The sequence below is a fragment of the Drosophila gunungcola genome (genome assembly GCF_025200985.1).
Source record: "Drosophila gunungcola strain Sukarami chromosome 3L unlocalized genomic scaffold, Dgunungcola_SK_2 000003F, whole genome shotgun sequence".
NCBI classification, from domain to species: domain Eukaryota; kingdom Metazoa; phylum Arthropoda; class Insecta; order Diptera; family Drosophilidae; genus Drosophila; species Drosophila gunungcola.
In genome coordinates, this window is record NW_026453179.1 from 1,642,387 (window position 1) to 1,668,919 (window position 26,533).

Genomic DNA, 26,533 nt, shown 5'->3' on the forward strand with positions numbered 1-26,533 from the left:
TTTGTTTTTGGTTTTTTCACTTCTATTCCGCTAAATATACCACAACAACGATAATCGCTTTAATTGCAGTTTACGTAATGAAAACATTAATGACTTCTTCACTATAAAGTTTCAAGAGTTTACCATTTACCATATACCACACTATACAAATTGACTATAAATTTGAGATTGAGATTGCCTTCAGGAACATCGGCTTCATTAATTGTTCTGGTTCTATTGCGGATTGGTAGATATTGGATCGGTGGATTGCATTGGGTTGCATTCGTGTATTTACCTTAGTAGTAGTTTTGGGTGTGCTTGGAGATATTCCCTTTGGACAGAGAGTGTATATTTAATGGATTGAATGATGGGGAACATATATGTGATTCATCACTGTAAAGCGCAGGCGGGAACCCTCGAGGTTCTTGGCTAAAAATAAACTTCTCTTTATATTCGTGGTTATTTATATTCATTTTGATTGCGTTTGCTGTAAAGCTCTGTGATTAGTTTGATTTTTTGTGGTGCTAGGTACGAAGTAGGTACACGATTTTCTCTTATTTGCTTGCTTATTTTTATCTGAGATAGCGTGTAATTGATGGTGGCAAAATAATTCAAATATTTATATATTTTCTTCTCTTGCTGATGTATTATGATATGTTCGGTCAGTTATGGTTTAAATTAAAACAACATTCTAATGCTATGTATATGTGAGTGAATATTTTTGACATGTGTTTTGGCCTAACGTAAACATTTATAATATAAATATGTATATTCAAGAATAGTTGGGGTTTCTATGAATTGATTGCACTTTGCATAGTGGTTTTGTTTATCTCTGGATCGTGCAATTCCTTTTTTGATTGTTGGATGTGTTTGACACGTTTGTTTTGGATAAATTACAATTCATTTGTGATTATTATGTTGCTTTGGTCACATCGAATTGGATTGGCTAACAACATTTAGAGTTTCGACTGAAAATACTTAGTTAAGCTTGCTCTTGGTATACGTTTACAATGTTATATATTTATGTACCGCTAAGATAAGTTGATTACTGGTGTTTCATAAATGGACCGAAATTGCATTGAAAAGTAATTGGATTCTTTTGAATGAATTTATCTGTTTGCGTTTCTGTATCTTTAGTTACGTCCGGAGAATAGTTGATACTGTAATAGAGTTGTTGCAAGATAATTAGGCCATCAATCTGGTTGTTCGGTTTCAAACGGTTTTCAAAATACATAAAGCTATTGGTGGGTGGTACTGTTAGATATGGTAAGTAGGTATTATCTAGCTACGTTGGGAACTGCTGCAGCTACTCGGGATTCGTGGTATCTCGCACTCCTTTACGGAAATTACGTATATTACGGGAATTACGAATACGGGAAAACACCAAATACTTGGAGACAAGAAGAGAGAAAGGGGCACACACAATATTGTTTTTTTTTTATTTAGTTTAAAGAGTATATAGGTATGTATCAGCAAAAAAAGGAGGGGGACAAACATCGGGTTCGGTTGTCATGCATCAATTCGGTTCTCGGGCTTGCTTCCTATTTCCGGTTCTTGCGGCGGTTTATCTGGATTATCTGGGATCGGTTGTACGAGTTTTTTTTGGGTTCAACTGGTTACGCAATGCAAACTACGAACATTTATCTATGGGTCAACTTACGGCTAAATGTACGTGTCTGTGTTGGATTTGCACCGGATGTGGGTGACTACAAAACTACTACTAAGGTACAGTTGTGGATGAGTGTGGGTATTATCGGGAGTTTCCGGTGACCTCTCACCTCCGGTTGGTTGGTTGGTAGGTTGACTTACGTTCAAGCGGAGCTTTGCTTGTCTAGGTATCGGTAGCTACTCTTTTCGATCTCATCAAGTTACTAAATAGTATGTATATTCTTACAGATTTGTCGCACAATCTACGCACTACGCACTTGGAATGCGAGAACCTTTGAACTCTTAAGGCACATTTCGAAGTATAATCATAATCATAGGTACGGCGAAAGCAAATTATAATTTAAAATGCAAAAGCGGGCGGGGGTTTAATTGGGTTGAAGGTCAAAGCAACACTGATTGTGCAATAGCCAAGTATACATTTAACAATTACAATAAATTCGCAATGACTTAATCGTAGTGGAGTAAAGTACAATACAAATGCATAGCAACATCTGGTAAGTCGGTTAACAGATTCATATAGTTCAGATCGATATAGGTATAGATAGCAAGATAGCAGGTAAAGCAGCCTTCTGAAGCCTTCAGTGTCAGTCAATCAATCAAGTTTACACATATTATATGTTGTTTATTTTACATTATCTCCATGATCAGCAGCGTAATTCGATTGGTTTTCAGCTTGAGTTTTCTCATTTTGTTTATCTCAATTTTCGTTTGTCGTATTTCCTGAATATATAGTGCAGTTCAGATGGGCAGAAAGTAAAATGGCAAGTCAATTAGAGAGACACAATCACAATGCCATGGGAAATGTCAATTCCAAAAACATTTAAATACACCACAAGAATTCTATTTGTAATTTTTTTAAACCAAAAATTTGCAGGCGCATGCATTTCAACGGGCTTTGGTTTTAAGTTGATTATGTTCTTTTATTTCTTAGAGTTTAGATTACAGAAAAAGCATCTGTTTCACCTTTGTTTCAGCATTTGGATATTTTTAAAGTTCAGTGAAACCTAAATTGGAACATAAAAAGGGTGGCAATCCGAGGTATCATGCATATTTTGTTCATTAATTCAGGTTGGATATACACGGAAAAAGATTTTGGCATTTACATTTGAATATATACATTTTAAATTACGTTTTTAAGAGTTTTAATTAATTTCCTTTTACAAAACTGCTCAAAAATAGCTTAGGAGTTTTCTGTAGGCTCAGTAAAATGTTAAGGATTTGTAGAACACTTGCAAACATTGGGAAAATAAATTTAAAATTGCTTACTTGCCAACAAGATTACATTAACAGAAATCAAATCTAAGAAACCATGCACAAGTATTTGATTTTCAACTTTTAAATCACAATTTAAAATATTTGTACACTAAACTAAAATAAATTATTTTAATAATAATTTACAAACAATGTACCTTGATTACCGCAATAAACAGAAACTTAATTATATTAACTTAATGTACTTCTATAATAATAACTATCCTATCATATCATATAACTCCAGGTTGAACTAACTAACTCATGAGAGTGTGAGCGGGAAAAAGTCCTTTAATCCGACATTAAACCGATTAATTCAAAGTGCAGGTGCTTAAGCTAATCTAGCTGGTAATGTGGGCTTTAACAATAAAAATACTATCGTGGGATTACGAGCACGATTACCACGACGACAATGATTAAGGATTCAAATTAAGTTAACATCACGTTCCGCACAAAAACACACATACACACACATGCAGCGGTGGCAATAGTGTTTGTGTGTGGTTGAAAAATTCTGGCTTTTCTCTGATATTTGATTTTTCAATGGCGAATTGAATTTAAGAATTAACATGGCCTTTAGTTTCGTTTTGTTTTTTTTTTTGTTTTTTTTGGGGCAGGGACTTAAAATCGATTGGGGTGGCAACAACTAAGATAATTAATAATATCAATCAATAATAAAGATAAATAGTAAATAGTAGTATCCAATTTTGGGCTATGAATGGATAACTTCGTTACGATTTCGGATATGTTTAAACATTAACACTTATGGTACATACAAATATAAGACTTGAATAAATTCTCCAAAAAACAACAGTTGTGTATTCGATCTATTAGTAGGTATGCATATAAATATTAGTAATTCGTTATTGGTTTTAGTTTAGTATCAACTTTGTGTAAGTATGCTATAGTAGTTCTCAAATAGGTACGTTCATTCATTGATTTGGAATGTATTCTTTTGATTTTTCACTTTTTTGTTTGCTACATTTTACCCTCTGCCCCTGTTGCAAAATATTCCTTTGGATTTGTTTCCATTCGATTGGAGGTTATACTATACAGTACATCGCATTTAGTTCGATCTGATTGTTTTCAAAGCTGCCTTTTAATTCCTTGGCGGATTGAGATTGAGATTCATGCTCCGCAGCTTGGCCTTGTAACGCACATTGTTGAGGCTCTGATTGAAATTGAGGCCATAACTGGGGCCGTAATTGTAATTGTAGCCGGAACTGAACTGACAGCCGGAATTGTAATTGCTGGTGCTGGCTGAACCGTATCTGCTGGAATCGGCGTTGGCCGGAGCCTCGCCGATTTCGTTCAGATCGTATTATTGACTGAATGTGATATTGAGTGACGGACACTTTCGGACGCTGCTGTGGCTGTGACTGAGGCTGTTGCGCGTGCCATTGACCCGCAACAGCGGCACCGGGCTAACCGTGCCGGATACGGAAGTTAATTGTCTTACCATGCCGGATCCCAGCTGCTGCAGCAGTCCCGATCCGGAGCCGAGTGGACCCGATGACAGGACGGTGGACTGGCGGCGCGACCTTATCGACTGCATACTGGACGACAGCAGGAACGGAACACTGCTCGAGGTGTTCGGCATGGAGCCACCCTGTTTTTGGGAGTACAATAAAGGAGATTTCTTTGGAAGATTAGTCGGGGCTAGTTGTTGGCAGTGCGATTCGTTCGTTAAGACGGATGCTTTCGGAATTATAGTTTTTCGTTTGGTTTTGTGCTATGTACAGGGTCTGCGATGTGAGTATGTGTGATATGTATTGGTTGAACCCAAGCCTTACCGACGGATATAATACATTAAGCTGATGGTGCAACAAACAAACAATCAAACAAACCAACCGACTTGAACTCAATCAATCAACAGACAGGAGAAGGTCAAAGCCAAAACATTGATATAAACGAATTACTGAACACAGAAAGTCCAACTGAATATGAATATATAGGATATATACGGATAGAGGTGTGTTCTGTACACATGAGGCTGAATGCGCTTGGGTATTTATGCATATATTCCAAACCAAATTTGGCCTCGCAGACATGAAAGGCAGGAGGGCGTGGGAACGTTGGGGGCGGGGCAAATGAAATCAAATTACATTAACATAAAATTTAATATCAGCATACTGCGTGTGCGTGTGCGTGTGTGTGTGTGTGTGAGTTCGGTTGTGTGCTTGAGTGTGTGTGCGTGTCTAGACCTTAAATAGTTGAGAAGCGGAAAAAAGGGGGGTAAGCTGAAGAGACTGAAAGAGAAAATTAAATGGAAAATCCGAAATTATGAAACGTGTACTCACGATCATGCTCCGTGCAAGCTGCGAATTTTTTTTTATTTATACGTATATTCGATTTTTGTATCAATAATTTTTTGTTCGTACATGAAACGAAGAACGGAAATATACACACATGAAATAAACGCAGTCTTGTGTTTTGTGTTCTTTGGTTTTCTTCTGAATCAACATCAATTCTCAGCGCTGTTGTTCAAATATTTAACAGCAAAAATACACAAAAATCTGGCTTTCCATTTGTGTTTATTTATTTTTTTTGTCAGCCATTCTAAAATACATATAGTGGCAGTGTTCGTGTTCAGATGTGTGTGGTATTTGGTTTTTTATTAGTTTCTTTCTGATACGAACGCAACATGAACAGAGTTAAATGGAAACGAAATCAAATTAACACTGAGCACGATCAGGACATTTAATGAAGAAGTAGTCAGGTTTATATAGTATAGGTATAGTACAGAATAATAAATTTAAATTGTTGTAGTATCTGTTGTATTAAACATTGACTTTAAGAGAGTTTATGGCCTTTCCAATGACTTGTTGAAACTAGCTATAATATTGGCTTGTTTTTTCTTAATTAGGAAGTCTATAGCTTTTATTTTATTAGAATAAAATTAATTTAAAAAAATGTTTCCTAAAAGTACGATGTTAATTCGAAGCTTCCTTTGCCTGTGGTAGTTATTTTTTGTTTTTATCATTTTAAAAAATGATTTACTACTTTTTGCATGAGTTGTGGACCGTAAAATACTTTACTATCTAAGATAACATTACATTTTTGACGTCTTTGACCACAAACTCTCTCTTTGGTTTTAAAAACATGATTTCCTTGAAGCCCTTAAAAGTATGCTATGATTGATTTTGCCTCCATCAATTCGATTATTCCGCTGAAAAGTCCTCCATTCCTCAAAATTTACATCGCTGAACTTCATTATCTCGGTACTCTTACCCACTGAAGGCACTTTGTATATACTTAGAAATAATAGATACGTAGATAGGTAATGAAAATAACATGAACACCAAAGACAACAAAAACGGGACAGAGTCGACTGCATTATATATACATCGTACTGGATATTAGCATAGGATTTTTTTTGGCCCAATCCCAAGAGAAAGGAGACAGAGAACGGAAGAACAGGCAGACACAGTTCAAGAACAGCACTCTTGAAACTTCAAACTGAACGAGGAACCACAGAACGAGAACAAACAGAGATGAGTACATGTACAGGAACAAAAAGCAGCAGCGCAGCAAATGCACAAAAGAAATCGGAAATACGTAAATAAAATATACAAAACATAACCATTAAATTAAAATGTCAAATAATCTTGCAACAGATTTTCCATCCAAATAACAGCACAAGTACGAGTACGAGAACGAGAACGAGAGATTTAGGCAGCAAGTCAAATTCATATTCAAACGCAGTTGCAGTTGCAGTCTCAAATAACGAGTACATATTGAAAAACGGCAGCGAGAGACGGGTGCGAGCGAGCGAGCAATAGAAGCTGAAACGGAAGCGCATCCTCTGACTTCCTTTCGCCATTTTGCCTGGCAATCGTTGCTTTGTTCAAGTGATGTTCGTGTGTGGGTAAACAGGACAGAAAGTTAGCTTTGGAGTGCTTTTCGAGACGACAGCGATAACAATGAAACGACAATTAACAACTTGGCAAGACAAAGTCCATTTTGATGTTGGCTTATGGTGCTGCCGACAACTCGCACACAAATGGCAAACGAATCCGTTCAGATAGGCCTAGCTATGTTTTGAGTGGTATTATACCCTTTAAGAGGCTTTCGAAATTTTAGAAATATAATTTCAACATTTAAAATAGAATTTTCTGAATACAACTATTATGGAGTTTACAATCTCTGATAGTGCAGCAATATTAATTTTAATATATGTTTGTTATTATAGTAATGTTAATTTTATATTTTTTAAACAATACTTTTTTAATTTTTAATTGTTTTAACTTTTTAAATTATTGTAATTATTGCATATTATATGGAATATGATTTATACATTTGATTTCAAAAAATTATTTGCTAATTCTAAGAAATTGGTTAACAGATATTTATTTGAATTATTTAAAACAGAAGATTCTTTAAAGGATTATTTTAATTTTCTCGCTTCTGTTTCATATAACTTTTTTATTATTCTGAAGTTCAGAAAAAGATTTTGTAAATTAAACTTTCGCCTCCAAGGGAACAATATCTTCGACTCGGTCGAAGTTTGCAGTGTTCACTGTAAATCTGCATTCACATAACTGGGATTGCTTTGTTTTTTAGACTTACAACATAGACCGAAGTGGATGGCACCGATAGACTCGATCCAGAGCTACCGCGAGCACCGTACTATATTGAAGGATAGAGAAAATGCATGGCGATCGAGAGACCCCGAAAACAACGCAGATTTGGTTGTTTTGTTTAAATATTTTTTGTAAAGTGTGTGATCAGTTTAGATCGGGGAGATAAGATATAAGAGAGTGTGTGTTAGAGCATCTGTGGTATGTAGACTTCGCTGCGGGGTTGAGGGGAAATGAGCTAATACATAATTGCATTCATAACTTATTAGATCGGAAATCAAAATACCAAAGAAATAGAGAAATTAACCCAGAACGGAATGTTTCTTGTTTGGTTTTGTTCGTAGTCATGTAGGCAATGTTCTTGCTTGAGAACTGAGAACTGTTAACTGTGAACTGTAACTGTAACTGTAACTGTAGACTGTAGTTAACACGATAAACGCTACGCTAGGCGCTATAGCTAGATGGCTATATAGTAGTATACAGAGTAGTTCGGCGGGTTAAACATGGCACATGAGCTGCTGGAAAAGCCAAACCAAGGAAACAAAGAAGCGACAGGGCGCGCTCAAATTAAATATTAATAAAAATCAAATAATGGCAAGCCTTTTTGGTGGCCGTCGAGTGGGCCAATTGAGTGGCAGCGCGAAAAGTAAAATAAACAGAGGGGAGGCACTGGGAGAAACCACAACAAACAATGGCGGCCACAAAATAAAAGCCAATGGAAAATTAAAGGGAAACCAAATCGAAACTGAAAATGAAACTGAAACTGAAACCCTGTGCCGGGCCAGACACAAACAACTTACAGTTGGCGGTGACAAATTGATGGTGGAGCCCCGCCGCTCCTGTGGCCCAATGCTCGAGTGGCGCCTCGTCGGCAGCCCGCTGCCAGGAGTTCCGCCTGGCGAGGAGGCGCATGAGGGCGCTATCCGGATCTTGGGAGTCATCAGTGTGTTGTCCGACAGCCGCCGGTTGGGGAACACGTTGCCCACGCGCAGGAAATTGCTGTCCGGCGACGAGGGAGAGCAGCCGAACCACCAGCCGCCTAGCATGCCAGAGCCTACGAAAAGCCACATTACACAGAGAAAAAAGTCGCAAATTAATGATACAGATACACAAAAAAATTAAAAATTTATTATTTAAATTAAGCTGAAGTTGTCTAATGCATTCTCTTAATAAACAACTGTCGCAGACTTAAGACAAAGTACTTTTCAAACTAAAAAAAAAAAATAATAATAATATAAGCATTTTAGATATTAGTATATTTTCATCACTTCCTTATTTTCGAATTTATTTACCCATCTTTCTTATTTTTACATACGTTAAATATTATTTGCTAAAAGCCAAAGAATCCAAATTAGTGTTTTTCAATTAGTTTGCCTTACTTCTTCAATGATTTTCAGGATTAATAAAATATAACTGCTCTGTATAATATGCTATAAGTCTATTTAAGTATAAGTATTTTTGATTTGATTTAAGAATTTGATTTTAACATGAGAGTTCGGAAAAGATTTCATATTTCTCAGGCATTGTTTTTTATAATTTGGTTTAATTGTTATAAGTACATACATTTGCTGTTATTTCCCGAATAACTGCCACATCAGTAGTGTGTTGTGAAGCTAATTAAGTCTAATAATGGTCGCGGTCAGGACCGAAAACACAGGCACGTAGCCTTCGGCGGCATAGGGACCGCAGTGAGTGCCAAATGCCGACAACCGACAAACCGAAAACCCAATACCAGCTACCCAAGGATTCTCTCGCCTGCGATTCTGTCACTGCCAAGGACATTCGCACATTTTGCGGTTGCGGCCGCTGCACCTGACTTTCCCCCGCCGCCCCGATTTTCATTCCCATTCAAAGGCAATTTATGACGAAAGTTATTAACTTCGATTCGTGGAAATTGTCAAGGTTGCTTTAGCCATTTTGCATTCGCCATTCGGTTAAAGTCGAATTTCACAAACAGCCTTTATGAAAACTAGAATTTCGTTTGTAGCTTTCAGTCAAATGCTGAACAACTATGCAATTTTGAAGATAGAGATTTTTAATGAAGAAGCACTTTAAATTGATTCGAAAAAAAGTAACTAAATTTGGATTTAACTCAGAATTTAAATGTTGTACGGTTTTTTTACAAGAGTTTTGCTTTACCACGTGTCGTATAAGTAACATAAGTAGATAAATATTCACTTAAGAAAGCCAAAGCGGTTAAAGTGATTTATTAAGTGTTTAAACCGCCTAATAGTTATATATATTTTCTTATATAGATCGACTTTTCTCCCATAATTTCTACACACTATTAAATATTTATATAAAAAAACAATAGGTTCTTTAAAAAACCTTTAATTTTTCTGCTTGCTGAGACTTTTAAGAGTATTCGGTTCGGTTGGCATGTTTCTGAATGCCTGAAAATGGTTTGGCCTCGTTTGTTTGCAACTTTCAAGTGGCAATATGCAGAAGCGACTGCAGACAGGTGGCAAGGTGGAAATTAACAAGTGGGTCGGTGGGTTCAAGGTGGCTCTGACCTCGGCTGTGGCAAATTGTCAGTGGCACAGATGGCCACGCTGAGCTGAGCTGACTCGTGTCTGCGGGCGATTAGGGCCATCATAATAAATCATCATTAGGGCGAAAGTTCATTATGCACTGCAGCCTGTGTTTCCACGGCTGATAATACTCGGCTCCGGGCGGTGCTTTTGATTTTCATGTTCGTCATTATAAAATTATCATTGCGAGGATAATACAATTAAATGCTCGGCACAATGGCCCGATTTAGAAGAAGCCTTCTGATTAGTGACCAGGACAAAAGGGCTCCTGTCACGTGCGATGAATATCAAATTGAAATCACAACGAAATTTTAATTATACATGGCCACAGGCGGCCACTTTACTGCCAATCAAGTGGACAGATAATCCCAGTCCCATAAATACAGATTCAGTATGTTCTTAGGTAATCCGAAATGCTAAGTCTTATCATTCTGTTTACTTTTCACTATTTCATACATTAATAACAAGCCATTTGGCTGCTAAGATGTTAAATAGTTCAAGTCAAAAGGTATGCATTATATAATATATTATGAATACGTAAAATTTCCTTTTATTGTCGTTTTCTGAAAATACACCTTTTATTTTTGCTATTGTTAAAATTACTTTTATCCTATTACTAAATTAATTGACTTATTTTAAAGCGCTTCGCAAGTTGTTGGTCCCAAAACGCGGTCGTTATTTTTCATGTATATATTTAGCCACCATAAAGCCTAGTATTTTAAAGCTCTAAGTAAAAAAATTAAATTATTTTAAAAGAGTATTAAAAGAATATTAAAGCTTGGTCAAAATTAAACTTTTTTAAATTACTTTTTAAAAGCGATTTTAAATAGTTTTCAAAAAATACACCTTAAGCAGTTAAAAATTTAAGATCTTATGAATTATGGCATTTTTCTTCTGGGCTATATAATTTTCATATTTTTATCACTGATTTTTGGCTTTTCGGCATTTGTCATTAAATAAATATATATACAATGAGCTGTTGGGATCCACTTACCGCCAGAATTCTTGCGGGCCATGTCTTCGGCGCTGGAAGTTTTGCGTTGATCTATGCGCAAGTTGGGGATGTTGAAGGGCGGTGCGTTCATGTTGTCCGTCGAGAACTGGTGGCGCAGGGTTCGGTGGCGTTCCGGCGAGGCCATCGACAGGTTGTCCAGCTTCAACTTGTTCCTCTGCTGCCGATCAATGGCCTCCAGCATTTGCTGCAACACCTGCAAAAATAGCAGCAACAGCAGCAGTTTAGCGCGGAACTCCCCACCTGAAATAGCAGCCCTTCTCGGTGGAACACTCACCTCCAGCAGGTAGCAATAATGCTCGAAATTGAGTGCCGGATTGACGGTGTGCGGAATCAGCAGGGGCAGCACATTGGTGGCCATCGTCTCCACAGTCAGTCCGTACGTTTTGTCCAGGAACAGTTTATGATAGATGCCTGAGAAATTTAATTAATAAAATCGTATTTCTTGCTCCGCTCGTAACAATGCACTAGCTTTCAAGCACTAAAGTTTTCAATTGGATTTCAATAAAAGCTCCAGGTTTAATAGCAAATAAAGGAGAACAACTTTTGCAAAATATTATGTATTTTTTAAAGCATACATATAGTTGCAAATTTAATATATACGTCACATAAACATGAATTTATTACACCAAATCAAAGTGAATTTAAATTTAATTTGGATATTTTTAAAAACTATTAAATATGATAACAAAATATGTAAAAGCATTCTATAGTCTTATTATCCCCCCTAGCTTTAAATGAAGTATAAGTAAGCATATCACAATCTTAAGGTGCTTTTAAACATATCATTTAATTTTCTTGTACCGTTTTAATAAGTAAATTCAAAGCATTAACCTAAATTTCCAAGCCAAAACATAATTAAAGACACACAAGTGTTTTCCCTTAAAAGCGTAAACAAAGAAAATGGTTAGCTTGTAAAATAAGTCAAACTATTTGTTCACAATTTAACTCATTCTTTTAATGGTATTATAATCAAGTTGTCAGCTTTTACAGCAGTAAATCTGTGCTGTTCAAATGTGTTTCGTGCAGTTTAATTAGTTTTCGATAATGGTCTATGAAAACAATGGCGATTGAAGGCGTGTGTAATTGCTGTAGGCATTGTGGTTCAACTTACGAACAGTACGCATGATGATATCGGGATCGGGAATGCGAATGTTGGCCAGAAGCGGCAGAACCTCATCCATGACCTGGCATACAAGTGTGATAAATGTGGTTCTTAGAGGCGAGGAATGGAACCCAGATTACCCACCTGAGCCCGCTCCATGCGGTCCATGACTCGCTCGATGCACATAAGCACATTCTGCACTATCTTCGGATCGGTTATGTTCTTCTCGAACACCATTTTCACCTTGGGCAGGACCATGCGGCGAATGGAGAGCTCGTCGATGCTATCAAATACATTGGCCACAGCCACAACGGCAGCACTCTATGTTTGGTTGAATTATTAATGAGTTTATTTATATTATAGTTGACAGTATGAGGCATATATAAAATTTGATTAGCACAAATTTAGAATGATTTTAGAAAGCATAATTTTGGAATTTGGAAAATAAATAGCAAATATATGAAAAAATGTTGTATTGGCGGTATTTTATTACTTAATTTTGAGTTCATTTATTTTTAAAAGAAATTATAAGGTTCTTTTATTATAATTTGTTGTATTTTTAACTCTACTGTTACGAAAAAATACGAAAAATTGAATCAAAGGTTCCCAGTTACAAGTTTATATTTTTATGATAAATAGTTCTAAAATATATTTAAGAAAAAAAACACTACTATATTTGGAATTTCTCTAAAAATATGTTGGGCCTATCATATTGGTATTGATGTCTTTATAAGATCTTGTAAAATATCGTAACTGGCAAATATAAGTTATTAATTTAAATGAAAAATATTTTCTTTTAGGAATGTTGCCCCATAACCTTTAAGAATAATTAGTTTCTTTTCAATTCGCTTTTATTTTGTTTTCATTTATTGAATTTAAATTTTCTTCTCCATCTCTAAGCAGTCAAAATTGCGGAAAGAAAATGCAAATTCAGTTGGTCGGGCACTTTTGTGCTCTGAGTCAGCACTTGAGTCGCAGTTAATTAAGAAATTGCTGCTGTAATTACACAATCAGCTTCGTCGACAGTCAACCCATTCCCATTTCCATTCCCATTCCTGTTTCCATTACCATTTTCCGTTTCCTTTGCATTGACATTGCCATTCGGCGGTGTCTGGACTGATTTGCATATCCGAGTGGAGCACTCACCTGCACTTGTATCGTGGAACCGTCGAAGGAGTAGAACAACATCGGCATAATGTCCTGTGGTGACGTCCTCCGGCTTCGTCTTCTCGATAATCAAATGCAAATTCTCAAGTATCGTAACGCTGGCCTGAATGGATTTCGGTGTATTGTAGATGATTCTAAGTGAGATGTATCACAGATTTGATATTTGATTAGTGAAAACTTTCCATGCCGATATGTATCACGGAGAAATTACTAAAAATAGGTGTGTGTGTGAAAAGTTTGAAGGGCCAAGTTTTCTTTTATTTCAGGGCCGGGTGTCAATAAGCATCTTACAAGTGGCCACAAAGTTTGTCGCCAAGTTTCGGCAAAGTAGTGAGCTCTCACGCAGGCTTTGTGTGTCTTACTAATTTATGCACGGCTACCACCAAAGGTGAGCACTCCGGCCCCCAAATGCCGCCCACTTTCCCGCCACGCCCCCTTTCTCCAGGGTCCTGGGAAAGTTTGCCAACCGGGCGAGCTCTATAAATTACAATACGAACTGTCGCCTGTCGCAGTGGCGCAATAAAATGTAATGAAAATTGAATAACAGGGAAAGAAGTGTCGCGAAAGTTTTTCAATTGTTCAAACATAAAGTTCGGATCGCTAGAGAAGAACAGAATGGATGCTGGATGAACAATGACACGATTGAAAAACTTTTATTTATATAACTGTCCTTAGATATATAAATATTTTAAAATACAAAAATTACTTCGACACTTGATTTTTTTCTTTTTAAACTTCGCAGAAATATGATTTTAAATTTGCCTGTTAATTGCTATTCATAAGTGCCTAACCATCTTAAGTAGATTACTGATTTTTGTTTTGTTTTATGAGTGTTAAATTATTTAGATCCTTTAGTTGTTAGTTTATGTACAATTTATTTGAAATACCTCCTTAGTTAATTTTTATCCAGTCTTTAATTGTTACCTAGGAGGCCTTCAAACAACTATATATATTTGTATTTGTTCCTCTTCCTATTGATTTAAATACCTTACTATTAATCACCTAATTAGAATTAATGCCATACCATTATTTCTATAAAGCCCCTTTTAGTTCTGTGAAGACTTATAGCCCGGTTTCCATTTGTGGTCACCTGATTGGCTTTCAATTCCATTGTATTCTTTAACAAATACGCTATAAATAGGTCCACTTACTTCATGGTGGCCGACATGAGGTTGTCGTACTCCGTGTGCGTGGCTTCCTGGACAAAGAGCATGACCGGCTGCAGGACCGCGGCGAGGACCTCGTTATTGTTGATCTCCGACTTGAGCATGGGCCAGATGTTCTGCCACCAGAGTTTCTACAGAAAAAAAATGAGAAAAAGGTGCACGATTGTGGGGAAGTCATTAACCAGTCTATGTCATTTCAATTGCCAATGCTGAGCCGTCATTAACGGCATCAGACAATGGCCAAATAAAAAAAAAGGAAAATGGAGGAAGGGACTCCTTCCGTGACAGAAAACAAAGGAGAGTCGCAACAATTTTGTAACTGACATAAAACGGCTCGTAATTCACAAATTGTTTGGCCGTAAAGCGCACAACTTGGCGCCGTTAATGATTAATGCTCTGTCAGTTCGTTGGCCCAAAGATTTGTCCACCAGACTGCATCCGTTTCCGGTGGACGAGGGAACTGGGACTTACCCGTGGTATCAACGGCATGGCCTCTATCAAGGTGGTCTTGTAGAACTGGGACTTCTGCTGCGTGTCCTTCATGTTGACCACGTCCAAGAATTTGAGAGCGTTTATGGGCGTATCGCTGTGAAAAACGATAAATGACAGCAAATTAAATCTCCTTACTGCCACGCGTTTATTTTTATGAAATGTATTAAAATTGTCTAAACGCTTTAAGTGCTTAATTCCATTTTTTTTTGTGTATAATTGTAGCTGGATTAGTTGGTAAATGGCATCAATTAAATAATAAGCTGCAAGTGCGAATGAACAAAATTAAACAACATCAAATGAAAATGCCACAGGAAAGCCGCAAAAATTAGCTAAAGGCAATATTTATCTAGGTGGCACAGCAATTAAAATTTAAAGTCCCCACAGTGCTCCGCAACTTTCTATAATGGAATTCTAAAATCTTTTCATTGTTATGTAAATCAAATTGTTGAAATTCAATTGCCAAAAGTGTTTACTTTCGACCCGTATCCCGCCCCATTTTGTATTTTTTTTTTTTTGGTGTGGTGGTTCCCGGTTATCTGGCACCGAGCAGACCACAAATGGGAAATAAATGTGAGCTATGCCATGCTGTTTTAGTTTCGCTTAGTTAAGCAATGAAACCAAATCACATTGCGTATTCGCCGCGTAGTCCAGTTGATTTCCGCTCTTCTCGACTTAATCAGGGCAATCGACCAAGCGGAAAATCTTATTTCAAATCTGCTACTTGAGCTTAAAAGGAGGAAAGTTAGCTTTCCACTGATTGCCAAGACACTCGAGCCATTTGCATACGCTGCTAAAAACGCGGAAAATGTTGACAACATTTAAATTAACTTCAAAGTGCTGCCACCAACCAACCTGACTGAATGACTAACAGACTGTCTGGCTAACAACGGCAAAGGAGGGATGTCAAAGTGGTGCTTTTCCGGTGGAGCAGATCGTACTGGAGGAGCAGAAGCAACAGCATGCTGTTGCTTTCACTGTTTTGCAGCTGCTGCGCTGCTGTCAGCGCGTTTAGATGCGTAAATGGTAGCAGGAGGTATATGAGTTTGATGTTAATCTTAATCACTAGGAAAAACAATTTTAAAAAATATTTTCAAAAGGTGTAAGAACCGATAATAACAATAATAGTATAATAAAAAAGTAAATACATGTACATATATCCTGAAGTATATATAAAACATAAAATAATGTTTTAAAATATAAATACCTTGATAATAAACAATGTTATATGCTAAAATCGAGTTCAAGTTTTAAAATAATTTTAAAAATAAATTTTAAGAAAATACAAGTAATTTTTGGATTTTTTAGCAATGAGTAGCTAGAATTTTCGAATATCAACTGAGAAATTGTTCAATAATTAAAAAAGAAACGATTGGAGGCAATACAACAAATAATTCTGCTCAAGTAGGATTTTACAGAACAAGCAATAACAATTTGTAAGTAAATAAACAATAACTAGCTTGACCCGCCAACGATTACTCTAAAAAATTGCCCCCATGAAAAGCCAATTTCAATTCAATTCACAAAGCACCAGCAGCAGCAGCAGCATTACCACACAATTGGCAACGTTTTGCGCTACTTTACATGCAATTCACCTATGGGGCATATATTCTAGAGACAGGCAGTGGTATTCCCCAGCTGAGCAACGATGTAGTTTATGCCTGGGTTGTGCAGCCACTTCAGGCGCCACTTCTCCAATGCCATTGCCATCGCCATTTCCATCGTCATTTTCTTTGTTTGTCTAAACGCGGCACGTCGTCCTTCACCAGCTTTTCCCTCGTCCTTCTTTTCAGATCTCAACGGGAGGCAGGCGAACAGCTGCTGTCGTCATAAATCCCAGATTCAGGCAGCCGGGCTGGGGAAGCAGTGCCACTCCAGCTCAACTACCACAGCGCAATCAGCTGAAAAGCACCGACTTCTTACACTGGGAAAGTAACTGATGTGGTGACAATCATAAATTGGGAATTGTTCAGATTAATCCATTGTTTTAAAGTTGTAGAGTCCTGACTTTAATTAATTTTAGCCTAAGTAGCCTTAAAATATTGTAATACGCGAATTCTTCAGCTTTATATGAGTTCCAGTATATTTTCTTTTAAAGACATGTTATCTGACTCATATGCATAAAAATAAAGTCATGATACAAAAATTGAATCACGAATTCTATATTAATGTATTTTTTCAATAATATGAACCATTTTTAGTATTTGAACAAAAACACGAGTTGTTCAGCTTTCCCAGAATATATTTTTCCTTTTCAAAACATTTCCACAACGCATATAAAATTTAAAAATCAAAATAAAAACGAATCGCGAAAATAAGAATTTTAATTTTTAGAAATAGGAAAAAGAGCAATATTGTAGAGACGAGTTCCAGGTGTTCCTCATATGTTCAGTATTTTAGCAAAATTGAGTTCTTAAGAACTAAATTTTTTCTTCGACTTTCACGATCTGAGCAGTAATTTTACCATTCACTTTGCATTGTGTATGTCTTTCAGGTCTGATTACCGCTTTCATTTAGCAAACAGACGTAATTAAAGTGTGCGTGTGTTGGTTGAGGAAAGGTGGTTGGATAGATGGTTGACTGGGGTGCAAAAAAAAAAAAAAATGAAACCTTCAATTGAATTTCAGCTACAGGTACAAATTGGCTTAGAGATTGCGTGTCGCAGTGGTGTGCTATTTGTGTTTCCAACAGGTGTCAATTTCGTTTGAAACTCAAACAGAAACTTTGAGCGTGGCTGTGCAAATAGCCCATGTTTGTAGCGCTTCCTGTTGCGTCTTAGCTGGAAGTTAATTAATTTGCCCACTCACATGAAGTACTTGATGAGCTGAAGCAGTTGGGCGGTGGGTCTGGCCGTTGCATCCCGACTGGCCATCCGTGAAGTGGCCTCCTGCAGGGCGATTGGTAGCCTGGGCATCAGTTTGTGGACTAGATCATCCAGCTGGAATGGGGGGCAAAAAGTGGGGGGGGGGGGGGTTAAACTCTCCATAAGCATAAACGAAACAAACTTTGCCACAACATTAGAAACCACTTGGGGATTTCGACGTCGGAAGCAAACGGCCAAACGGCCAAATGCCCCGGACTGGACGAAAAGTTTTAATGACAAGCGCCCGCGGGATGGCTGCTGCTGCTGCTGCTGCTGCTGATGCTGTTCCTGCTCCGTCACCTGTCCGCACAAGTGGCAAAATAATTAGAGTTTCAAGTGGACTTTTTGATTACATTTGCGTTTGACAAAGCTGCGAATCTAATTACGGAGCGCAAACAAGCCCATCCAAGCGTTGTGGCTCGGCTCAAAACTTTTCATCCATCCAATTGGCACTTGTCGCTCCCAGTCCGCCGTTTCCTGGCCGTTCAGAAATTAGAAATTGTTTACCCACCGATTCCATTTGCTTCGCATAGTTGGAGGTGGAGTTCCCGGCCTGAATCAGCGGCCTGCCGTTGTTAAACACCGCACAGATCACCATTCCCAGCGAGAACATGTCGCTGAGCAGGCTGCATTTGGACGTTGACTGAGTTTCGGGAGCTAATCCAGGTTGATTAAATCAAAACAATGAGATAAAAGTTCATTAAGCTTTTATTTTCTAGGATAGGCAGAAATAAATAGACTATTTAATCAAAACAATGAAATAAAAGTTCATTAAGCTTTTATTTTCTAGGATAGGCAGAAATAAATAGACTATTTATTTACTATTTATGTTTAAATTCGAAAATAAATATGTTTTCTTTAATTTAAAAATCACAATAATTTACAAGAACTAATATCAATTTGTCTTGCAATATTATACATTAAACAAGTTATAAAATTATAAACATGCTATATGTTTAACTGTGATCTATTTAAATTTATTGAACTAGATTATAAAAATAATAAGGGTTGTTTTATTAAACCGCATATGTACTTTAGATCCCTTTCAATTTTGTTTGCTCTCGATGTTTTTCTAAATTTGTTATCTCTATCTGTTTGGAAATATTATTATGAACATTAAATAAAAGCATTAGATACTAAGCACTTACTATCAATAATTAACTACTATTAAATTCCTATTTTTCTGATGATATATCATTAATTTTAGCACAAGAAAGCTCCAGAATTGATGATATAGCGAAAGAAGTGAAGAGGAAAAAGGACATGACCAATCTGGATTTACTCACCCATAAAGTCGAGATTTGGCTGGGCCATCTTGGACACCCGGTTGCTCCACGGCGGGCACGGAATGGAGCTGTTCAAATCGTTCTCGTTCATTCGCTCTGCAATCCGAATATGCGAATATGAATACAAATGGCCGACCCCGGCCAATCCATTTCAATTTGGAGGCCCCCGGACCGCACTCACCCACATATTCCATGCCGGCCAGCTTCCAGATACCGCGCTTGGTTATTAGTATAGAGGATGGACACACATTGCGATGAATTACGTGACCGGAATAGTGAAGATACGCCAGGGCCTCGGTCAGCTGCAAAATACGGGGGTCACATGTCTGCCTGTCCTGAAAACTGCCACCTGCCAGTTTGCCACTCACCTGGAGAAAGCCGTACTTCAGCTCCATGTCCAAGAAATTGTATTCCTTGGCATGGGCCGGTCGCTGGGGCAAAGTGTTCGCCGCCGCCTGCGCTTGGGCCGCTGCCGCTCCGCCCGCCGCCGGCGTCACATTGGTGGTCTCGTACGTCTTCGACTCCTACACAGAAAGAACATTTTTTTATTTTTTCATCGTCCGTTCCTTGAGTTTTCATTTAAATCTATTCCCGCAAAAGGTATACATGTGGGAAATCAGTTCAAAAAAGTAAGTTTATAACCGGTCCCAAAAAAATAAATCTTTTTTTGTAACTTGTATTTAAAAAAATTTAAAACCCTAAATTTGTATATTTGTGGAATCAACAATTTGACATATCTTTTTTCTTATGAACGTATATAAACAAAAACAGAAGTTCCATAAAAATAAAAGTCTCCTGTAAAGAGTGCTTTCAGCACTTTTTTTGGTTAAAATGCAGTATATTTTTATTATTATTAATTAATTTCACTTAAAAGTGCACAATGTCTCAGGATAAAAATAAGCACACATTTCGCTGGCCGCCGTGATACAAATCTACAGCGTTTCTAAAGGTTTGGGTAGCTTCCCAAATTCAAAATTTATAATCACCGGAAGCAAATGGCTTAAAATCATTACAATGCTCAAAAAACCTGTTGTGATTAAAAACAAATGTTCAATGAAAAGCTTTGCACATGCCCTTATTACTTAAACAGTTCAGTGTGTCGGACAAAAAGATATCAATTAAACCTACAAATAAAATATAAGAAAAACCGTGCCGAATTTGTTCTGTGCATAATGCGACCAGGTAATAAAGAGTTGGGGGCTAATCCCGGACTGAGCTGGTCGGGTGGCCTTAAATTTGTTTCATCCTCGGCAACATTCAGCTCAGGGCTTTAAAACTACCATTCAAAGCATTGCATTTGATGATAAGCCATTTGAATCTATCGTGTTTCTGCTATTTGTTCGACCCTGGGTTTTTTGTTTTTCCCATGGCTTTTCCTTTCCAATTTTTCGTTTGCCTTGTGTGTGCATGTGATTGCTTTGAGTTTTACCTTTTCTGCAATTTTCAATGTAATTTAACTCGAATCGACTTTTCTGGAAACTAAAAACAATTCAGGTTCCATGGGTTATTGTTGAGCTTTTTTCGTGGGTATGAGTGCTGCTGTTGTGTAGCCTTAAGCAGAAGAAGAACAGTGCGTTTCGCTATAGCCAAAATTAATTAGAGTTCACCAACTAATATAATCCAATATCCTGGCTTAAACCACCTTTAAGTTGTGACACGCACTGTGTGTGTGTGTGTGTGTGTGTGTGTGTGTGTGCGTATCAATTTCTGAGCTGTGCGGACCAACTGAGCTCTTTATTGACTCAATCTTGGTAGCGTAAACTTTCCCATATCCCCACACACCAAACACACACATCCTCAAGCACACACAGACACGCACTGTGTAATTCTATTTTGTTGTGTGCGAGGACTGGCGTTTGTGTTTCTGTCATGCATATCCAGCAGTCGCAAGTTCCTACTAGCCCACAGCCACGCCGCCTGCCCGCCCACTTGGCATTGTACTCAAAGTCAAACTATGCACTTGGCTGGCCTGCAAAAACTTTAACAAAACACAGCAGCAACAAGCAACCAGAAACATCTACTGCAGCAGCAACACCAAAAACAGTGCCACAATCAACCCAACAGTATAAACATTGTTTTGCCTACACCTGGCAAATGGTAGACGACGATACTGGACGACATGTTGCACAACAAAAAATATCAAATATCAGAAAACTTTAAAAAAAATTATAGAAGTGTAAGAAATTCGATAAAGTTGGACAAACAAATTAATCTATTCAGTTTATAGTTTAAGCATCCAATTATTACTAGGTTTGTAATTAATATTTTAAAGTATCTAAATATATGAATTTTAGTGTTGTAATTTTTAGTACAAAACAAAAAAATGTATATGTTTCCTTACTAATCAGTTTTATATTTGTTTTAGACTAAAATGACAAATAATTTTAACATATACTTTAAATTTAAAATAACAAGCTTAGCTTTTATGAAACTTTTGTGGATCTTTATGACAAAATTTTTGTATTTCAGAAAACATATTTAGAAAAGTATCGTGGTAAATATTTTAGACCTTATTATTCATTAAAGAATCTTAGGCTATTGTTAGTCACTAAACCCTCCAGCTATTTCACAAAAAAAAAAAAATAATAAAAAATTGCAAATAGGTGAAAATTTAAAAATCTATCTCTATCTTCGCTATTCGAGTCTTTATGATTTTCGGTTTTTTGTGGAATCGAACATTTAAATAGGAATCTCGTTGAAAAAAAAGGGAACAACAAAAATAAAAATCTGTTTTTATGTGCTGATTGGTAGTTTAATCAAATTTTCAATTATTTTTTGCGGTGCCAAAGAAATGAAAAGCGTCAAAGAGCGGAAAAAAGGCCGCAACCAATGATGAACTGAAAGGCAACCAGGCGACAACACAAATTGCATGTCCGTGTCGCTGTCAGCAACTCAAACTAGCAACTGTCGACTGGTAACTAAAACTGTGGCCAAAACTCACGTGAAAGGCCAACACATTCGAGAGGCTGGCGAAGATGGGCTCGGAGGCGAAGGCCAGTGTATCAGCACTCTCCTCGACCGTGTGATAGATTTGGAGTATCTGGGGGGCAAGAGAACGGAGCACAAAGAGGGTGGATGGTCTTACGGAAAAGTAATTATCGACTGGGGGCCACAGGACCATACTCACCCGCGGATGGCGGAAACGTTCCAGTGTCTTCACCGAACTTTTCAGCAGCTCAGTTATGGTCTCCTTGCGTCGCGGCTTGTGCAGCTTCTCCGCAATTTTCTTCTCGAATATAAATACGGAGCATTCCTGCAAAACGGAGATGCAATTACGTTAACAAAAGAGTTGAAAGAATCAAGCTTTTTGAGAGCTTGCTAAGAATGAATTTAAATTTTATTAAAAAAGTAGTTTAAAGTCATGGGGATTTTCACGTCTTGTACTTTTTTTTAATGTCTATTCTAAAATAAAGATTTTATAAACCGATTTAAAACTTTTTGATGAATTTGAATTTAAATTTCTTATGAAGATTCTTATTTGTTGTTCTGCAAGTCAAACATTTGCACAACTTAATTCACTAAAGAGCCAAAAACACTATAAACTAACTTTTTTTAAAGATTTCATTCTTTGCGGTTTACCATAGTCTAAAATTATTAAAAACTTTTTCTAACCGTCAAAATTATTTGAATTTAGGAAAGAGTTACTTGATTCTAGATGCTTATTAAAATTATAATTTAGAAATATATATATATATATTGTTTCTTAAATATTTTTGGGAATTTGAATGAATACTTTTTTAAAAAACCCTCCTAAATGTAATTAATAGAAGTATAGTAGGAGAACGTTCCAATGCAATTAAAAGATATTTACAAATGTTCATCGACCTTAAAGATAATGTTTTCTCTACCTCGGCCTCAGCTTACTTCCACTCACCTTGTTGTCACTTTTGCGGTAGGCGTCGTGGATGCGCCATACCAATTCTGGGCCGGCACAGGCCACCGGCTTACCGATTTCGAAGTACTGCGTAATGGGATTGCCATCGGCAACACTCTGTGTGGCTGTGGCGGCGGCCACATTGGTGCTCTTGAATTTTGCGAACATTGTGCCAGCGGGCATACCATCGATTAGCTTTGAGAAGACATTCGAGAAGCTGCCCTGTCGCTTGGGGCCCGGCTGCACCGGTGCAGTGCCGCCAATGGTGGGCGCCGATCCACTGCCGCCCACTGGTTCGCCGAGGGTCGAGCCGGTCGCAAGTGCACCAGTTCCTGCTGGCTGGGATGACGATGTCGATGGCGATGCTGATTGTGGGATGAGTGGTCCACCTGCTGCGCTGATGGACAGTCGTCCGCGATTGGTGGTCGCTACTGCCGCGCCGGAGGGTGCTCCTCGTGCTCCTGCTGACGAAACGCCCCCGCCAACTTCCTGGCCATTAAAGTTGGCGTGCCGACTGGCAATCACTGACAAGGGCGGATCATAGCCACTGAAGCCATTCGATCCGCTGATGGTGCGTATAACTGGAGACGGAGGTCCTGCCAAGACGCCCCCTCCCACGCCTACTCCGCCCACGGACACCTTGCGCTGCTGCGGCAAATTAATGTCGAGCACTGTGCTGGCGCTGCGCTGTCGTACCGCTGCCACTCCTCCCGCACCTGCCACGCCCACAGCAGCCGCTCCCGCCACTCCGCCGATGCCGATGCTGACACCTCCTCCTCCTCCGACGAACTGCTGCTGGCCACTCCTGGCCGGTGAACCCGTTGCCACCACTGCCGCTGCCACCGTTCCTGCTCCAGATCCCGCTCCTCCCACTCCGACTCCGCCAGCTAACACTCCCTGTCCGCCCGGGGGCGTTATTCCCACAGCGCTGCCACTGCGACCGCGTTGCACCTCCTCAACACTACCCAAACGTGAGAAAATTCTGGCCGCCGTTGTTGCCGTCTTTGATGTCTAAAAAGGGGCCAGGAGTGCTCTCCTCAGACGGTGCTTATAGCTATTAGCTTTCTGCAAGGAGAGAGAAAAAAAACAGCACCAGAGAATGAAAGTAAATTTCATTTTAATTGCGGCCACTTCACATCGCTCATACGCCCCGTTAACCCGTTGCCCTGGCGACCAAGAGACCAAGGCACTGGCAATTAATGCGCTTATTGCTCGGCTTGGCTTGGCTTTTGTGCTCAATTTATACACTCATTAACCACCGGCAAAAAGGGAGAGCTTAAATTTGCAGGTAAGTCAGAGTCAAGGTGGTGGGCTAATTCTATTCATAAGAGCGTTTGGCTGTATTCGCAATTTATGTGCACCACTGGATTGTAGCCAAGCTCTATGAATGCAAAATATACTCCTAATCGTATCTAATTAGCAAGGTCTATTTTTACGCATAATTCAACGAAGCATTGAGTGCATTTGTGAGCGATGAAGACTATCCATCAATAACAAATTGAATTAAACAAAATTTATTCAGCCAATTTTAATACATTATAGTGATTGACATAACATTTTTAAGCTCTACTTTATTTGTTCTTTATGTTATTTAAATTTCTGCCAATTTTCAATTTTGCATTTTTATGAGATATATAAAAATGGTGGTGCCAAATGCTTGTATTTACTACACCATAAGCCGACCATAATCGGATTGATTGAAATGAAAATTAAATGGCAAAAAAATAAACTCTGTCTGATGTGCTAGTCGAAACGTTATTTATTTTTAAATATATAAATAAATATATTAAACTTTAATTGACGGCATCCATTAAGTAAGCCAAATCAGTATACAAATAAGTCAACCAATTAGTTGAATAAAATGGCAATAAATCAAATATAATTACCAAACTATTTTAGTTGACTTAACAGCATTTTAAATTAAACTTCTATTTTAAAAGAGCACTTAAGTTTCGGTGATAGCGACGAAAGTTGGGGGAATTACTGTTGGTGGCACTCTTTTGGCTGCTTCACACAAAACTGCACAATTAAAAAGTTAAATGAGCTTGGCCTCGGCCATTCATTCTGGATGAATACGTAGAAGAGCCTGTGATTGTTGGCGACAACTTTTTTGCAAATTCATGAAAATGCGCTTAAGGCATAATCTCTTTACTAATTGCTGGAAATAGCGACAGCCGCGCAAAGCATTTTTGCTTCACTATTTGGCAATCGCCCAAATGGAAGCCTAATGCAATTTGACTTGGCAAACATGTGTCAAAGTGTCTGGCACATCTCATTTCTAGCATACCGACTGCACTCACTGGGCTGCCTGCCCGACTTTTCCGGCTTTTCCGTCGACTTTTCCCCCCGGGGCCTGTCTGCTCTTGAGTGTACATTCTTTGCCGACTGAATTATTCAATGCAAGTAAACATTTTGGCAAGATACTTGCCCCAGGAGCTCAGGGTGAAGCCAACAAATTGACTTGAGACATCTTACTTTCGTGGCAGAAGGACTTTGAGATCCAACGAGGCTACATAAATTTCCAGCGAACGTAAAACTATTTAGTGCAAAACGTTCGCTCGGCCAGACCTTTGCCTTTGCAGTGTTGCGTGAAATTTTTTCGTTAAATAAATTGTGTTGATGGTAAATAAATAAAGTATCAGTGCCCAGTAGCCAGACCGCATTGTGTGCTTAACGTTGGCTATATAGACTATGCCACCGAGAACAAAGTATCCACCAACAACAGATGGACCAACGGACAAATGGTCAAATGGACAAACGGACAGATGGACAAACGAAGGACTAGCGACACCGGACACGGACTGATGACGGCTGTCAGAGAAGTCCGCCGGAAGGCGATTGGCGGCCGGTTGAGCTGAGGAAACTTTCTAGGTCAGCATTTTGCAATTGAGGGCAAACAAGCTTTAATATTTAAGACGGTTAAGCGTGCCGAATGAATGCGGTTTGCTTTTACGGCATTCTATTTGCAATCTACGAGCCTTGGAATTTTCTAGTGGGTTAAGTCAGCTTACGAAAATTTACAGATACAAATTTATTCCAAAAGATATTCTCCCAGAGGGTAAATTAGAGTTTATTTTAATGGAATTTTGTTATAGCTCCGTTTTGAACTAACTTCTAAAAACAACCGCAGGTAGATCAATATTTTTTGATTTTTTTAGTACAATTATCAATTTGCAAAAGACAATCTATTGGTAAATTTTAATAAGTTTGTTCTCTTTAAATATTGAGTATGATAAAGTACCCTTCGGTACTTTAAGTGCTAATAGCAAACTTTATTACTTTATTGTACATTTTTAAAAGTTTTTCATTTTGCATTTTTTTACTACAGCAATAAGCAATTAAACTTACTTTGTATTTTAACTAAAAACGTTGAAATTAAACGTACTTCAATTATTGGAAATTATATTTAATCTAATAAGAACCATACCAATATATATATTTCCGAATCAATAAACTGAGCACAGCGAGATTGATTAGGTAGGCAACCAACCATTGTTTGGTTAAAACGTTTAAATTTGTTTGTGTATGGAAGTACAGAATGAATTGCTTTGCAAACAAATAC

At 38.0% G+C, this 26,533-nt stretch overlaps 2 protein-coding genes across 2 annotated transcripts in view; both read right to left on the reverse strand.

Annotated features, from left to right (window-relative positions):
• Nucleotides 1-23,473, reverse strand: LOC128258792 (SCY1-like protein 2). The gene is given in 20 exon segments (XM_052990671.1): nt 1-1,139; nt 4,358-4,537; nt 7,468-7,527; nt 8,279-8,532; nt 11,004-11,217; nt 11,299-11,435; nt 12,136-12,208; nt 12,271-12,447; nt 13,273-13,326; nt 13,328-13,427; nt 14,445-14,590; nt 14,931-15,045; nt 17,756-17,886; nt 18,323-18,468; nt 19,098-19,193; nt 19,279-19,399; nt 19,466-19,621; nt 22,039-22,137; nt 22,225-22,350; nt 22,972-23,473. Coding segments are annotated over 20 exon segments (2,595 nt in total). The 5' UTR covers nt 23,155-23,473; the 3' UTR covers nt 1-1,112.
• Nucleotides 23,163-26,533, reverse strand: part of LOC128258355 (WAG22 antigen-like) — a 12,136-nt gene continuing 8,765 nt past the window's right edge. The window contains exons 2-3 of the mRNA XM_052989940.1: nt 23,404-23,982; nt 23,163-23,336 (exon numbers count right to left, since the gene is read on the reverse strand). Coding sequence (XP_052845900.1) covers nt 23,163-23,336; nt 23,404-23,982 — 753 coding nt within the window. The remainder of the gene's footprint in view (nt 23,337-23,403; nt 23,983-26,533) is intronic.